Source organism: Vidua macroura, chromosome 7 (genome assembly GCF_024509145.1).
Source record: "Vidua macroura isolate BioBank_ID:100142 chromosome 7, ASM2450914v1, whole genome shotgun sequence".
Taxonomy (NCBI): Eukaryota; Metazoa; Chordata; class Aves; order Passeriformes; family Viduidae; genus Vidua; species Vidua macroura.
This window is the reverse complement of record NC_071577.1, coordinates 20,902,067-20,919,942: the sequence shown is the minus strand read 5'-3', so window position 1 is coordinate 20,919,942 and position 17,876 is coordinate 20,902,067. Positions and strand designations below refer to the sequence as shown.

The 17,876-nt window shown below is 46.1% G+C and overlaps 2 protein-coding genes across 2 annotated transcripts in view; both read left to right on the top strand.

The window, feature by feature from the left end:
• MYO3B (myosin IIIB) overlaps window positions 1-17,430 on the top strand; it is a 226,599-nt gene extending 209,169 nt beyond the window's left edge. Inside the window, exon 39 of the mRNA XM_053981864.1 lies at window positions 17,371-17,430. The gene's annotated coding sequence lies outside the window, so the exon portion shown is untranslated. The remainder of the gene's footprint in view (window positions 1-17,370) is intronic.
• On the top strand, window positions 1,467-4,856 carry SP5 (Sp5 transcription factor). Its single transcript, XM_053983152.1, has 4 exons — window positions 1,467-1,471; window positions 1,599-1,963; window positions 2,290-2,702; window positions 3,252-4,856. Exons 1-4 carry the CDS (start codon window positions 1,467-1,469, stop codon window positions 4,302-4,304), a joined length of 1,836 nt encoding a protein of 611 aa, XP_053839127.1. The 3' UTR covers window positions 4,305-4,856.
• Window positions 17,431-17,876: the final 446 nt, after the last annotated feature.

Sequence of the window (17,876 nt, the reverse complement as noted above, 5' to 3'; positions counted from 1 at the left end):
AAACGAATTTTTAAAAATCGAGGTAGGGGTTAAATCGGGCATTTCTCATATGTCTGGCTTTGACATAAGTTTGGGGATACAGGGGTTTAGGGACAACGCAAGCGCGAGCGCCGCCGTTTCGCTTGCCTAGCGTGTTATTGCTCCTCCAGGAAGCAGAGGTGCGGATCAGGCTCCCCACGTGGGGTTCTCCCTCGGCTCAGGCTGCCCCAGCTACAGTTTAGACTCGAGGGGACAACAAGTGCGCTCCTGCCCCGATGCGGCTCTAGTGGCACGGCTGGAGTTTGGCAGTGAGCGGGGGGCACCCGACGGCTGCGGGCGGGGGTGCGCGGGGCAATGCCTGTGTGCGTGTCCTCTCGGCCGCGCTGTCGGCCGGGGCTCGCTGTGGTTCCCCGTTAGTCGCCATGTCCCGTGTTGACGTGGCGCAGCCCCCGGCGGATCGCTCATCGGCGGTACTGGGAGGTGTTCGTGTGTGGTCGATGGAGGTGCCGTACCCCGTGAACCCCGCACCCGTGCAGGCGGATGGGGAGCTCTATCGCCCGCAACCTCACGCCCTGGCGGGAGCTGCTGCCGGGCCGCGGCGTCCTGCAGCAGCGGCGAACCTTACCTCGATGCATCAATGCGTGGTAAAAGCGCTGGATGCGGGACCCTTGTCTTCCTGTTGCCAGCCTGGTAAGCAGTTACCTGGCACATGGGAAGAGCTTGATATGACTGCTGCGTAGTGTTACATGAGGTCGAGCTTTTATTTCTCCCCAGGACTCAATATGGAGCCGTGGGAGAGGACTTGGCACTTTAATCCCTTCAAAGAAACCGATCTAATTCAAGCCCTACAACTCTTGAAAGTCTTTGAGCGGACAGTGATTGTTTCCACAGGAAAGGCAGATAAAGATCTCTGTGTGCTGGCGTTTAAAGAGACTTCAGTGGCGGTGCGAATACAATTGAACCCAGCGACTGCGGGGAGGATCGAGTTACCTGTGCAAACAGCTCCGGAGGACCAGAGCCAGCCGGCATCTGCCCCCACCTCCTCAAGACGGAGATGAACGTCCTGGTTTGGTACCTGGCCAAACAGGCCGGCGTTTGCGATGGCCTCGGAGCAGATGGGGAAGCGGGGAGGAGAGGAGCGCGTTTCCAGGGCCCCCGGCGGAGCGCGGAGCTGAGCGGGCCCACGGAGAGGCGCGGGGCCCCGCCTGCCCCTTGCTGAGCGGCACATGCGAGGGGGCCCGCCAGCTCTGCAGCCCACTGAGCTCAGCAGCCGACGGTGGCGGCAAGCTGTGACCCAGATGTGCCTGGTGCTGGTTAGAGGGTCAATAGCCTCACACATGGTCGAACGCAAGGCAGGTTAGATCTTTCATACACACATGCGTATAGAGATGTATAGACAGAGGCCGAAAGGTGCGGGATGAAGTAACAAAGCGCTTGGGGCCGACTTTGTCTTTGGGGCAGGAGGTGAGAGAGCAGGGGAGGCAGAAATGCGGTAGCAGCGTTCGTGCTCCGGAGGAGCCACTGCGATCTCCACTCCCCGCCGGCGCAAGACAGGCTGGCTCAGCAGGCCCGCCAAGAGAGACTCCGGTCTTCATTTAAAGAAATTATGTCTCTTACAGCCGGCTCCCACTAGGGAAGAGGAAACTTTTCCTTTCTGTTTCCCGGCTGCCCGGTTTGTCGGTGCGTCTGTCTGAGAGAGCGCTTGCTGCTCCTGGCAGCCTGCTGCTCCTCCCCGGGCCCGGCTGGGCGCCTGGCCTGGCCCTGCGCCAGGCGGGGGCTCCCGGTAACAAGGGGGCAATGCCGGCTGAGCGAAGTGAAACAAATCCAGCTACCAAAGGAGAAAATGCGCGGTTATTTGCCGAGTCATATCGAGGGCATACCCCTCAGCCTCGGGGGAAGGGCGGGCGGAGGGAGGGAGCGGGGAGGAACCACCGACAATTGCTCCAGGGAAGTTCTACGGCTGGGATCGACCAGCCCCGACCAGGTGAACTCGCTGTGTTATGTTACCTTCAGTCTTTAAACACTATAAGAGGAATCCGGAGGCAGATTCCTCGAGCGATAACAAACACGCGTTGTCACTTTAGGGCTCTGCCACAAATTTAATTGCAAAAAAAAAAAAAAAAAAAAAGGAGGGGGGATCCAGTGTCTTGCACATCCAACGCGAGGGTCTCTAGGCGGTATGGGGTCCTTTGATCAAGAAAATCCAATTATTTGTGTATATACATTTCCCACATAGTGATTACTTCATTAATTGTCCCGCCTTTATCTCCTCCCTTCCCATCCCCCCTAATAATCAGTTCTTTTATCCAGACCAACAAACACACCATAGGAGCTTTGTGGATTCAAAGGATTTGCTTTCGCTTCTGAAAGAGCCGCTATTCTTTGATGATTGGGTAGCGGCAAACTTCAAAGCCATAAATCTTCTCTCTGACTGGTTGGCGGCCCGGCAAAGTCCTTATCAAATTCTTGGAGGTGATCCTGGCGCAGTCAGACAGTCCGCGGAGATCGCGCAGCGCGGGGGGGGTGGGACGCGCACGGAGGCGAAGAGATCAGAAGGAAAGAGAGAGAGAGGGGGAGAGAGAAGGAAACTGGGCAGCTTCTCGTCTTCCCCTCGGCGTCCTCATGCCTCGGCAGTGCCCCGGCGCCTTCCCTTCGCCCCGGGCGCAGTAGCCATGGCCGCGGTGGCTGTCCTCCGGAACGACTCCCTCCAGGCTTTCCTCCAGGTCAGTACCCGCACCCGTGTTGCTCGAACTGCGCCGAGTCCCACGGCTGTGACCCGCATTGCGCGGGGGCAGCTGGCGTCAGCCGCCTCCCTCCCGGGGCTTTTCCCGGCGGGCGGCCCGGAGAGGTAGGTGGGGACCCCGCGGTGGTAGGAGGCCGGACTCGGGCTTCTCGGGCTTGTAACTTCCCTCTCCCGCCAGCAGCCCGTTACTAACTCGAGGCAGTGCTCCGTGGCAAGAGGTGTGGGGAGCGCGGGGGCTGCCTCCCTGCCCACTGCGGCTGCTTCCCCGGCCCAGGAGCGGCGGCAGGGCCGGCGGCACTGACCGCAGGCGGGACCGGTGTCTGGGCGGGGCGGGGGGGCCGGGCACGTCCTGCCCTCTGGGTGCGCATTGTTTTCGGAAAGTTTACCAGCCGTGCGGGAAGCGGCGGGCCGGCCCCAGCCGCTCACGGGCAGTGGTGCGGGAAGTTTCTCGCAGGCCGGTGTCTGCGGGCGGTGAGTAACGCGCTCTCTTCCCTCCTTCCCTTCTCCCCTCCCTCCCGTTCCTGCGCAGGACCGCACCCCCAGCGCCTCCCCAGACTTGGCCAAGCACTCGCCTCTGGCTCTTCTGGCCGCTACTTGTAGCCGGATCGGGCAGCCGGGCGCAGCGCCCTCGGATTTCCTGCCGGTCTCCTACGACCCGACGCTGGGATCCCCCTCTAGGATCTTCCACCCGTGGAGCGGCGAGATGCCAGCGCACTCCCCAGGAGGGCTGCCTCCGCCGCATCCCAGCTTGGGGTTGACCCCTCAGAAGAACCACCTGCAACCCTCCTTCGGAGGTTCTCACGAACTGCCCCTCACCCCCCCGGCGGACCCCTCCTATCCCTACGAGTTCTCCCCCGTCAAGATGCTGCCCTCCTCCATGGCCGCCCTGCCGTCCAGCTGCCCGCCCGCCTACGTCCCTTACGCCGCCCAGGCCGCCCTGCCGCCCGGGTACTCCAACCTGCTTCCGCCCGCCCAGCCCTGCCGGCAGCTGTCGCCCAACCCGCCGCCCGAGGACATCCCCTGGTGGAGCATTCAGCAGGCCAGCGCCCCGGGCGGCTGCGGCCACCGCTTCCCCGCAGCGGCGGCGCTGCCGCGGAGCTTGGTGCTGGGGCACTCGGACTTTGCTCAGTACCAGACGCAGATCGCCGCCCTGCTGCAGACCAAGTCTCCCCTGGCGGCAACGGCCAGGAGGTGCCGCCGCTGCCGCTGCCCCAACTGCCAGTCGGCCGCGGGCAGCGCCCCTGAGGCGGAGCCGGGCAAGAAGAAGCAGCACATCTGCCATATCCCCGGCTGCGGCAAGGTGTACGGCAAGACCTCGCACCTGAAGGCGCACCTGCGCTGGCACACGGGCGAGCGGCCCTTCGTCTGCAACTGGCTCTTCTGCGGGAAGAGCTTCACCCGCTCCGACGAGCTGCAGCGGCACCTGCGGACTCACACGGGCGAGAAGCGCTTCGTCTGCCCCGAGTGCGGGAAGCGCTTCATGCGCAGCGACCACCTGGCCAAGCACGTCAAGACCCACCAGAATAAGAAGCTGAAGGCGGCGGCGGACGGCGTCAAGCGGGAGGACAGCCGCGACCTGTGACCGCCGGGACAGCCGGCGGCTGCTGCCTCTGCGGGCCGAGCCGAGCCGCGGCGGGACCCGGGCGGGGGGCGTTTCTACGCCGGGGACAAGGCGGCGGCGGCAGGGAGAGGGCGGCCGGCTCTCGGACTCTCGCCGGGCACGGCGAGCAGTACCCCGGCCGGGGGCGGCCTCCGCGGACCCTCAGGTCCGGGACTGGACGCTCATAGGGCCCCGGGGCCGTTCAGAGGCAGGCGCCCGACCCGGCCTGGAGCGCGGCTGAGGAGGGTCCCAGGCGCTGGGGCACGAGCGGGACCGGCCCAGTCCGGCCGCGGGGATCGAGGCTTATAGACACCTGGGGGTGATGTGGCAGCGTCGGTGTGGCCGCGCTGGGGCTCGGCCTTCGTGCTTTCAGGGTAACAGACTGAAGTTTTGTGTACAGGTTATTTAATAGTTACGTTTGAATACACGTGTTCCCCTCCGTCTTCGACCCCGCGCGGGGTCTAGCATGAGATGTTTCTGTAAAGCGACCCGCGACCGCAGCGTGAAATAAACACGTTCACACCGGGGTCAGCAGGGACGGTCCCGCCGTGTCGCTCTCGTTCGATCCTTCCCCGGGGGCCGCGCGCGCGGCCGCTGCCTTCCCGCCATTTCCCGCTGAGGCGGCGGCCCGGCTCCGGCTCCGGCTCCATCGCGGCGGCCGAGCGGAGCTCAGCGCACGGTGACCTGAGAGCTGCTCATGGTAAACTCCTTTAAAATCCCGGCAGCTGCTTCGGACGGGTGTGCCTGTTGGCTTTGGTTGGTGGGTTGGGTTTGGGTTTAGGTTTTTAAAGTTACTTTCAATACTTTGTTTCCTACACATGAAGATAAGAGAAAAAAGAGAAATGCATGATGCTGGTACTGGGAATGAACATACAGGTCAAGTTCTACAGACTGGATATATGTTTGTGCAGAAGTGGGCAGCAGTCAGTGTTAGTGATGCCCCTTCTCAGAGAGGTCCAGGCCACAGGGCCAGCCCCAAACAGCTGCTCCCAGCCTAAGCTCTCTGTGGCACAACAGAGCTAAAACATGCTTCCCAAATGTTAACTTCCTGTAAAACTGCAGAATTTAGGGGCTGAGATACATGTTACCCTGCCAGTACAACAAAATGGCAGTCACTGTCCTGCAAAGGGGAAGACACTTGGCACAAAATTGTATTTAGAAGTACCTAGTAGATAGTGACAGCCTTTAAGGTTGTCTTATCTCTCTCACTGGGCAACACGTAAGTATAGGCATATTTCTTTTAAAATAATAACTTCTCTTACTGCAGCGAGATCCCTATTTATTTTTTTTAATTGAAATCTATGTAGCCAAACAAACTGAGCAACCTGATCAGTGATTTGCTAAATTTTGCATTCTAACATTGAGAATACTCCTTATTTGCTCCTTATAGTTTTGCAACATCAGCTTTATTTTCTGATTACCTAATGAGACAGTGAAATAAAAAGTGCCTTCAAAACTTCACCAGGACTAATCTGGAACTGTTCAGCTTCAGGTGAGGTCCTCTGGTGGTAGTTGTCAAGCAAGCTTTGGCATAACTATGTTGGTAGAGATACACTTTGCCATGGACTTCTGAATCAAGAAAAAACACAGCTTGATAAACGTTTGTAATGACAGGACATGTAAAACAAATGTGTTTGTATGTATGTCAAATACCGCCAAGAATCTCTTCTCCTGAGGAATCATGAGATGAGACAATACCACGAGAACCTTCGTATCTGAAGTAATGAGAAGTTAATGGACAGTTACCATGGTACAGGTCTTTAATAATATTTTAATATTTATTATTCTGAATTAATTTCCCACACCATATTCTTAGGGTCAACTTACTGAATTAATAACCAAGCAGCCATCTTCTTTTCTACTGGAGAATCTTCTATATACTGTCATGTTTTAGAAAACATTAAGAGGAATATGTTTAGCTTCAATAGTTAGCATTCCTTTGCCAAAGATTCAGGTGTCAGAAGTGTGTCATTGAGGGATATTAAGTAGAAGATGTCTTTAGTGTTCCACATGGAGTGACAGCAAGGCAAGAAATAAACAATGGACCTGATCCAGAAGTCCTTAGTAAATGAGACAAAAGTGCATCCCATTTACTACATCAGTAGGACTGAAATATTTCATCAGGAATTACAGTTGTGTTTCTGTAATTTTAAAATGTGTTTGTGCAAGTATTTCTTGCTTTTTAAAATGTTTCATGGCACACAGTGGCAATCTGGTTCCTTTCTTTGCTATTAAGTTACATTAAGAATGTAGAGTTAGAGAATTTCAGATTGCTTTAAAAGAGAGTTTGTTTCACTAAATAGTCTTTCAATTCTGTATGTGGATCAAAACTACTTAAAATAGAGAGTGACGGAAAGTGCTTTTGTTGGTAGCAGTACAGGAGAAACAACAGTATGCCAGAGTAGGAGAGGTCTCTTACAGGATAGAATAATTCCCACATGGCGATGGCCTTTGCTGCTGAGTGAGAGCCAAGATGAAGAGGAAGTGTTAGTGTGAGCTGAAGCAATGTCTTAGATGGTTTCTGGGGCAAGTTTTGCCTAAGAGCGAGAGACCTCTCGCTTCCTCTTAGAGCAGATGTAACTAGCAGAAATTAGCCTGATAATGGCAGATGTGGTGACTTCTAAGCTGGACCCTTACAAAAGATTTTTCTCCAGTTTGAAGACATGCTGAATTTGCCAAGCATCTATGTTGTCTGGTCTAGCAGACTATTTTGGGTTCTTATTCCTTCCACAAGACACAGCTTGTACTGAAATACTGGAAGTTTAACCACTCACTTAAGTATGAGCCTGCAAATAATTTGGGTTTGAAGCAAAAACCGTAGCCCGGCAGTGTGAGCACCATTTCAAAGAGGCGGTGGTATCTGATTCACAAAATAATCCCAAAAAAACCCACCACAGTGGTGGTGTGTTGTAGCCTATGCACCTTGTATATATGTGTAATGACTACATTAAAGCTTGAAAGTGCACAGCTTAAAATACATACAGTCAAAATTAGTTAAAAGCCTGTCATGAGTGAGAGATGTATTTAAGTGAAAACCCATAGCATCAAATGGTAATGAAAACCTTAATCTCTAAGAATGACACACACACACACACACACACACAAAAAAAAAAAAAAGAGGCAGAAAATTAGGGATTTAGGAGACTTACTCAGGTAAGTGAAACTAATATAAAAGTTTATAATATAAAAATATTAAATAAAACTATTTCTTTGTAAAGCTTTTAAATAGTTCATTGGGAAAAGGAAGTTTACAAGCATCATAGCTGTTTCATACTCATCTGTAAATAGCTAAATCATATGATAGCTTTTCAATTGAAATCATTAAACTTTTTTAGTAATATGATATTTAAATATACATGTGACCTTTCTGATGCATAGGTAGAGCATTACAAAAATATATTGCTTACATCTCAAGAATTTATTTCTAGTTGCCAAATTGCACTCCATAATAAAATTAACTTTTAATTTTGCATTCACAAAATATATTTTATACTTTTAGCTGTTTCAAATCAACTAGAACAGCTGTTCATTTTATAAAATTAATTTATTAATATTCTTCTTAATTATAAATTTTGAGTACATATGCTGCTCAAGGTCAATTCATTTCCTAATTTTAGAACTTAAATGTCATTGGTATAATAGACATACCATATAAACCAATTCATCTGGTATTTAATTCAAATAAATTAACCTCAACAAAAAAATGGGATATAGTAAAGAAAGTTGAGATTTCGTCTTGAAGTAGAGAGCATTAAAAAATATTCACAACTAATCAACATTGTTTTCCAGATAGTTTGTTTTTTTTTTAATATGTTGTTAATCAAATTATTTTTAGTCAAAGGTCAAATAGACTAAGACTTTCACCTGGAAGAAGGTTGCAGGATTGCCCTTTTGATCCTGACTGACCAGATTTTCATTGCAATAATCCAAGAAATTTATAAAATTATGTTTCCTACCTCCTCAACTACTATTATAGAAAAATAGGAAGTTTTTTTAAGCTGTACTGGGAGATGTACTTCCTAAAACTATCGTAGTGTAATTCTTCCTTCCATATTAAATTAAGGGTGTAATTTTTGAAAGAAATATTTAATCTTCAATTATTTGCAGATTTTGTTAGATTGGATTTTAAAGTAACTACAACGTAACTAACTCACTTGGTAAATTCACATACCCAGTAATAGTGCTGAATACTGAAGAAATAGGCAATATAATATGCTGCTGCCTTGAAACTCTTAGATGAAATATACCTTTTACTGTTCAGTGATATTCAATGACTCAGGACACCACTCAGAAGTTCATAAATAGATCAAGTTTGTGTCTCTGTGCAAGTAGTTGCACAATTACTGAGGCCCTTTTAAATGAGTCTTGTAATATTTCATGGATCTTGTCAGCCTATTCTCATACTGAGCAGTAAGAAACAGAAGTATAATGTCCAGCTTGTTGTCAGATTTTATAGTTTCCATAGAACCTTGTTTTTCCTCTATTACAGTTTTTGGAATTACTTCACACTTTTTATGAGATTGTGAATCCTGTGGTAAAGATGTGGGGTCTGCCACTCTGGCAACATCAGCTCAAAGACCTATTAGATTTTCCTGCCAAACTTTTAAAACTTAGAACTTTGTTTTAAACTTTTTTTTTAAACTTTTAAAAACAACTTTTAACCAAAGAGGATCCCTAAATCTTCAAGACTAATGAGCTTTCCTTCAAAGGGATTGCCTAGCAGGTGTTTTCAATAACTTTGTATTTAAATATTGTCCAAGCCACTGAGGACCTGGAAATGTGCAGCACCCAGCACAGCTCACCCTTGTCAGGTAAGTGTTGGTATACAACTTTGAGAAGAAGGATCCAAGGCCCTAGGCTGATTGAAGAAATATAAGTGCATGTAATCCAAAGGGTCTTTTAAATAACTTTATGGGTTTTATTCCCTGTTAATATTTACTCCAAACTGATTTGAAGTCATGTAGGTATTTCAGTATGGATAATGAAAATCAAACAAAACAAACATGTATTTTGACCTTCTGACAGTGACAAGTCAGTAGGAGATTACGGACAGTGAGACTTGGCTTTTAGCCTGGAGGACATCAGTGCTGTTTTTCTTCTCATCATTTCTTAATATCTTTTGTGTTACACATTTACTTAAGGACACACAAAATCCCATTGTGTCCCTGACCCAGGCCTGATGATTACATCATTGCTTAGCCATGTCAGCAGGAGCTGACCTGGGGCAGTGTACAAAGCTGTGTGTTCCTGAGAAAGGTTATGGACATCCACTTAAGGGCATGTAGGAACATGTAGATATGTAGTAGGTCTCCATCTCTTCAGGTGGCTGTGGGGTGCATCCTGTGCTGCAATGTACTGAAGTTAGTGGCCAAGACCTTCTGAAGAACTGGCAAGTTTGTACTGAGGTACAAACTGAGTTGCTATTCATTGAATGATTTAAGTGCACTCTTTAAAGGTGCAGAGGCCTTGTACAAAGTGTCTGTATAAATTCAGATTCTACAGTGCTGCTGTCTTGAAGCTCTTAGAAGAAAATATACCTTTCACTGTTCAGTGATATTCAATGAATTTAGCAGACCACTTAGAAGTTCATAAATAGGGCAAATTTATATCTCTGTGCACATAGTTATCAAGGCACTTTTAAAGGAGCCACGTACAAAGGCAGTTCATCTCAATCTGCCTTCTCTGGAGTATCAGTCGTGCCATTAATGCCAGTAATGAGCAAGTTACTCACTTTAGACAACATCCTAATTTGTCCTTCCTGTCAACCTGTGCCATCAGAAAGTGCAATCTTTTTTACATTTTTAATTTTCTGTTGCCACTGAATTATAGGCCTTTACCATGACAGTGACTGACATGTCCTAAACTGAATATATTACATCACCATAACATTTAGTATGGAGGAATGATGAACCACAAGGGGGAAAATGAAAAATAAACCCACTTTTTTTTTTTAGGATACTCATATTCAAAATTAAAAATACTATTAAAATGCCATAAACTGATATTTTTCATAACTTAAATGTGTCATTTTGCAAATACCAAAGTCAATAGCTTTATCAGAAACAATAGTGTGAACCAATGTTTTTGCATTTTTAAAAGGTATTGTTGTCTGCAAAAACAATATATTCCTATTATCTGTAAGTTCCTGTTCTTATGACAGTACTGGCTGTTTAAACAATGTTCCAGTATTACCCTGTGTACTACTTGAAAACATTTTTCATTTTTCTTTTTAATAGGAACCAGACATCACAGAGCACACTTCCAAAACAGGCTCTAATTATAAAGCAGGTTAAAAGAAATTTTATTAGCCAAAGCCCATATCTACACTTAGGGTCATATCCCACATGCTTTTTTTCAGGATCAGATGGTGTGCCTGTGATCTCCACATGCAGATCTCTCATCTGTATGGAAAGGAGATGTCAGTCACACTGCCACATTCACCCGTATTTCAGACAGCTCTCCACAGGTCTAGAATCCACATGTGAAGAAGAGAATGGAAAATGCACACTATTCACTCATTAAAGATTAGACAGGAAAGATAACACAGCCTGAGAATGTCAGGTGGTCTCAGCTATCATATGTTAATCCCAAAGGAGTATGAAAACAGCTTCATTTCTTCCCCTCACATCTAAATAATTAGCTTTTCTTCTGAGCAGGAATAGTGGTAGTGCTTTGCTCTTGTTTAATTCTGCAAAGAACAGCCAAACACTTGACATCTGCTTGCTTTACATGCACCTTAGTAGCCTAATATAGGAAGCCCATTCTTCACAGCATTACCTGACCCTTCAGCAGTGTGGCTCCACTGACTTCTTGCTATCAATTTGCTCTGAAAGAACTGGAAGAGTTTTAAGCTGGCAAAGATTACACTTTTATATTTTCCAAAATATTAACCAAATCTTCTTATGTGCCTACATGAGGCCTAAGGCTATGTCTGAGCTTCTTAATAAAATGCTTCAATAAATTGTATAATGACACTGAGAAGCTACTTGCAAAATACTGTAATCAAAGCTGTGTTTGGTGGTTGTATACTTAGGTTGGAGAGAGCAGCCATATTCTCTGTAACATGGAGAAGCATGTTCTCTGTAACATTTTAAAACTGCATGTGAGTATACAAAGAGAAACACTAAACATATTCAGCATATTCTGGCAGTCTACAGGGAAATGGTTTTTTCTCATAAGAGGAAGGTCTTGCTTAAAGTTTTTTCCACAAGAGGGGGAAGAAGATCATTGTGTTTCTGTCAAGGAGGAGGGTGAGGGAGAAAACAAAGTAGACAGGCAACCTTTCCTTTTCATGGGCCACCCTTGCTTGCTGCCCTCACAAATCTCAACGCTAGTAAGGAGTCTGGGTTCCCCTCACATCCTAGATGAAAAGAGGAAGCATAAGACCCAAGAATTTTTTAGAAGCCTCTAGCTGCTTCACTTTCCTCAGCTCCCTTATGCAACTCAGGAGAGTTTGTGGTACAACTCCAAAGTTTTCTGCAGAGTGTTCCACTATGCAGCTGTTATATTGCATTTGTGGGCTTTGCTCTCTCCCCTGTCCACAAAACTTCAAATCTTTCTGCCTCACTACACATGAAGATGAAAGTTTCCTAAGCTAAATAAAGTGATTGCAAAGTACTGAAAACACTGAGACTAAAATGTGGGAATTACCTTCTAGATTTATCATTCAATTATTTTTCTCATTAGAACCACAGTTTTAATCTGCTAAGAAATATTAAATATTAAACAGCCAGTAAAGCAGAATAGTATGTTACATTAAACTAATTCCTTATAAAGTGCCTAAGTACATTAGAATTTCCTTTGTCTTTTTATTATATGCATTCATTCATCCTAGACTTAATTTAAAATAAGTGTCAAGTGTCAGATATAACACTGAGATCTAGATTCTGATCTAGTTGCTAGAACCTCTGACACTTAGTGAGCATGTTCAAGAAAGGACAAGAGGAGGGAAAGTTCAAGCCTGATTTTAATTAGCTACAGAAATTAGATGTTTCGAGTACCCAGAATGATGTATTAGAATTACATAATTATTTGGTTTGTTTGGTTGCTTTTCAATACACTTGAGAACCAGCTCCTAATTAAGACACACACACACTATCAAAGATTAAAAACTTAGATGGTGGTAAAAACAATTAGAATTATGATGTAGGTTTAGATTCCCCATGGTTCTTGTACAGAGCTGCAAGACAACATACAGTGTGAACCCATGGAATTTACTTTCTCTGCACAAGGTCCAGAAAGAGCTTCACTGTTCATGTGCCCTACAGGGGCATGGGCCACCCCAGAGCAGGTGTGATGCACTGGGAGTGATGGTTTGCCCTGGGCTGGCTGGCTCCTTTGACAACAGGAGCTTTACCCTTCATGGGAACTGCTGCAATTACCCATTGCCTCTGGGTAAGGACTTGTTCCTCTCTGCACAGGTCCTTCTTGGGCTGCTACCGTCCTTACCCTGCTCCCAAGGCTAGACTACTAGATCACAACAGAGCCTCTACCAGTTCAGAAAACATTCTTTCCTATTTAAAAGGTGTAAAAGAAAAACACAGCATACAACAAAGCACCATTTTAAAAACAGAACCTAAGATCCAATGATTCAACCAAAATTACTTCCAATTACAGGTGTGCCTCACCCCTTTAAAATTAAATACGTAATATACCATCATTAATATGTCCTGAATGTTTTGCTCTTGATCTCAAAAGCAGTAAGCACATTCTCTCATGAAATCTTGCTGCAGAAATGACCGAGTTCCTACCATCTCAATGCCATGTGATAACCTCAATCAAAGCAGCCAAATCTCTCGACTTGCTGCTGATTCCACAGCATTTTTTTTGTAGTAATAACCACTTTTCTTTGTCATCATTTATTCAAAAAGGTAAATCAAAAGCATAAAATAGTCTCATCTAAGTTCTTGCCTGCAGGAGATGTTCTTCTCATCAATTAAGCCATGAAGTCTTATGTCAGTCAGAGACAAACTATGGCTCACCTTTCTCTTCTCCTTTTCCATGTATAGAGGCTTCTTATACATGGGTTACAATCCAATCTTAGAAAAAGAATTTTTAAAAGGAAAATATTTTTCTTCAGCAGTTTGGCAGACACAAAGGGGTACTTGTTTTTAGAAAGCTGCAACATCTTTTTATTTGCTGACCAGAAAGCCAATCCTCTGTTAATCCTAACAAAATTATCTGAATAGATCACTAATGCCTGTTAGTGTGAGGTGCATTTAGAGCTATATTAATGATTAATACCAAGGATTTTTTACGTGCATGTAAAGCCACACTTTTTCACATTTTTACTTTTACCAAGCTTATTTTCATTTAAAATAAGTCATTAGAAATTCACTTTGAACTAGACTGCAATAAGCAACACTTCAGCCAAAAAGGTTCACTAAATGATTGCATCAGCCCTGAAGACCTACCCAGTGATAGCTGGCATGTCAGATTACACAGTTAATGCCCCTAAGTTTTTGTGACAACAGATGAGTGTGGTTAAGATCACACCTTCCCGCCTTCAGCTCTCAGGCATCAGTAATTAGGCTCTTATTAATACCTCTCCACCAAGTCTCAGCTTTTTCCTAACTTCTGGCAGAGGGGCTCCGATTCATATTTCTGGGATCAGAGTATTTTTCCCACTCCACTGTAATGCTCTCAGGGAAGACCTAACAATATCCCAGCTACATCTGTTTAAAATAATTTTGGTGCCTTTGGGGGAGCATGTGTTTAAGGCCATAAGGAAACTGCAGAGCTGCACATGCCCCTGGAGCGAACCACATAATCATTAGAGAGTCCCTGAATGCAGGATGAGCCCCTGCTACATGCAGCTTCCCTTAGCAAAGAGATATGGAGTTGCTTGAAATGGTTTTCTCAGGGGAAATGGTAAACATAATGGAGATGCACAGCTATCATGAGCCAGACCAAAGGTCTGTTTAACCTAGGAGCCTGTTTTCCAGTAACAGATGCTATGGAAAGTGAATTAAAAACAAGGCATATATAAAACAGATATTTCCCTTGGCACAGCCTCTCAGCTTCTCGGGGAACAGTGCTTCAGAAACTTCCTGAGACGGAATCGCACTTTCTTTGTTGTGTTTGATAGTCACAGATTGGCCGATCCATCACAGATTTGTCTCACTCCGTTATGACTGAATTTACACTTTGTGAGTCTCAATATCCTTCGAGAGTTGTTTGAGCAACCATGATGACTTTATAACCGTTCCAGTGTTGCCTGAATGCCCCTTAAAACTGAGAAAGGCACAGAATGCCGTTCTCCAGGCCGTTCACACCCACACGGTCTCGCATCGCACTCCTCCGGAGCACATCCCCGGTCGCAGCAGCGGCTCGCAGGCTGCCCCTCTGACCCCAGCCGGCCCTTCCCGCCCGGAGCACCCGCGGAACACCGGCCCCCGGCCCCCTTCCTGCGGCCGCGCCCCCGCCGCAGGAGAGCCCGGCGAGGCGGGGCGGGACAGCGGCAGGTGCCGGCAGGGCAGCGCCCGGGCCCGGCCGCGGTGTGCGGTGTGCGCCCGCGGGGGCGGCTGTGCCGGGCTCTCGGTGTCCAAGTGCGGCAGCCGCGGCTCGGGGCAGGCCGGCGGCGCCGGTGGCGCTGAGCTGTGGGCTCGCCCCGCTGGACGGGCGCCGTTCTGCTCGGGACCCGTGGTAGCCGCGGGCACTTGAAGAAATAAACCTGACAGGAACGTTGGACGTATTTCAGACTTTTTTTGCGGCAACTTGGAAATAACACACAGAGTTGTAGATGCAGTTGTAGATACCTAACGTTTTTGGTGTAGTGGCTTTTTGTGTGTCATGTTGGGTTTTGTTTGGTTGATAGGTTGGGTAAACTTTGATTTTTTTTTTTTTTTTTTTTTTTTTTTTTTTAATTCACGTGGCCCTCAAGACTCCTGGCCTTTATTTCTGTAATGTGGCTTGTTCATCTTTCACTGCAGTGGGATAAGCTTTGGTATTGTTATAGTTCATTTTTTCTGAGGGTCAGACATGCAACACCATTACCACACAGAGCTCTATCCCCGCAGCTTGTCCCTGGGCTATGAGATGTCCCTGTCTCTGAAGCAGGTTGTGTGAATTCCAGAGAAGCTTTACTCTCATTAGTGGACAACTTTGGAGTTAAATGAGTGTGTTGAAATATAAGGTTTTCTGGCTTTGGGCGTTTTTTGTTATATGCTTGTATGCCATGAAAGCTGATTTAATTTAAAATATAAGACATGATTAGACAAGCAGTCTTGACTTCTATTTTTTTCCCTTTATTACATCATACAAAAACATGAAATTATTTAAGATGGTAACATCTGAAAGGTGATAGCCTTCTGATAATTTATTTTTCCCAGGATAAATTTTGTAACACGTTATTATTGTCTGACATATATAGTCTCAATCCAATGTACAAGATCTGTCGCGTTTCCTGAATGCTTCAGATGGTGGATATTTGTTGCAAGAGGAATGGTCAAATGTTTGGACTCTGTGCTCCTTACGTGAGGTCAAATAATTACTGGTCTTTTTTTCTTCCCTTCGTCTGACTGTTTTGTTCCTACTCTTGAACTGGCCCATGCAAAGTCTTTTAACCACATCTAGCTAGTATGAGCTGACTGTAAAATACCCTACCTGGAGGAGCAGGAGGGAACACTGAGTCTCATCAGTGCCCAAGTTACAAAAAATAAAAGCAGGTGAGAGTAAGGCAAGGGTAGAAGCAGTAGCTGCGTGGTGGTGCTGCCAGCTCTTGGGGCAGCCCTTAAGTATAGGCAGAGTTGGACTAAGAAATCTACTAATCCCCTGTGCAGTGCTGCCATGGTTATTTCAGTGGCCTCTTCTCTCTGTTGTCAGAAGAGTGAATAGGATCACACCTGGGGTGTTGATGAGGTATCTGAAGTTCAGCCATTTCCTCAGGCAGTAGCATTGTTTTCTGCCTGGTATTTCACCCTGCTGAAATCCCCTCTGCTCCCCACCTGGAGCGCTGTGTCCAGCTGTGGGCCTCCAAAATGAGAATGAAGTGAACCTTTGGAGCGAATTCAGAGGAGGCCACAATGATCAGAGGGCTGGAGCACCTCTGCTATGAGGAAGGGCTGAGAGAGTTGGAGGTGTTCTGCCTGGAGAAGAGAAGGCTCCAAGGGAGACCTTAGGGCATCTTCCAGTACCCAAGGAGGCCTACAGAGAGTTGGAGAGGAACTTCTTGCAAGGCCAAGGAGGGATGAGACAAGAGGTTAACAGGCTCAAACTAAAAGAGAGCAGGTTTAGATCAGATATTAGGAATAAATTCTTTACTGTGAGGGTGGTGAGGTAGTGGAACTGTTTGCCCATAGAAGTTGTGGCTGCTCCATTCCTGGAAGTGTTCAAGGCTTTGAACTACCTGGTCTAGGGGAAAATATCCCTGCTAATGGCAGAGGGTTTGGAACTAGATCATCTTTAACATCCTTTTCAATCCAAACCTTTATATATTTCTATAAATACACACAATACTGAAGAAACTTGCTATTCAAGACCTCTTTCTGCTCCTCATTAACTTAAAGGAATAACTTTCTCTGACTTTTAAGGGAGCAGGGTCTGGCCCTGCAATAGAATTCAAACATAAAACCTCGTGCCTTCCTGACAGCTGTGTGCCTTCTGTGAGGGAGGCCAAAACCCAGCAACAAATACAGCTTGCTTTAGCTGCTTCAAAGTGAGAGAGCAGCAAGGGGAAAACATTTATAAATGCCAGTACTGGCAAGGAGAGCAGGGAGATGTTGCTCTGTTGCTTTCAAGGATGAGCAACTACTGTGTGTTCAGGAATTCTGCTTTTTGTTATTGAGCTTCTGAACTTCTCATTTGTATGCTATAGAAAAAATGAACGTATCCTTAAGACTGACCAGAAAAGTTGCAGATCTTTTTGTTTAATGTTCCTAGGGGTTATTTGGCATATGACTACTGTGTCACAGACCCTTTCAGCCTAAGATTAAAGGAAAAACAGCTGATTCTGTTTATAGGAACCTTCAGATCTCTACTAGATTTTATGTGGATATGGTTGTGAAACTTGTTTTAAAATTATTTCTTTATGTTTAATTTTATTTTTCAGGGGTTTCGAATGCCAGAAGAGATCATTCCAGTTGTATTTTCTTATGAAGTATCTATGGCTACAAATAATGTGGCAGTACTTTTAGTAAGAGTTTCTAATTTCTAAGTCTATTATTAAAGTGTTGGAAAGTGTGTTTGCTATGATAGCATCAGTAACACATTTTAGTACCTAATGATTTTATTTTGATTTTTAATCAGTTTTCTAAGAAATATTAATATTTGTATCTTGTCTTTTGTGTGGCCAGGCAGACCCTGCTTAAAATTCATAATGGCATTGTAGTGTAGTATGTGGGGTTTATAATGAGCTGACATATCCACTTGCTGGAAAATTGCTCTGACAAGAGTATTCTACTTTAGATATCTGTCATGCTAACACATGTGTTCCCACTCATGTCCTAAATAAAAAATGAAAATTTTTCAAGACCTCATTCCAACACCTCCTTCTCATGTTAAATGTACAACTACAAATACTATATTTCAGACTTTTTAATGACTTTGCACTATTTA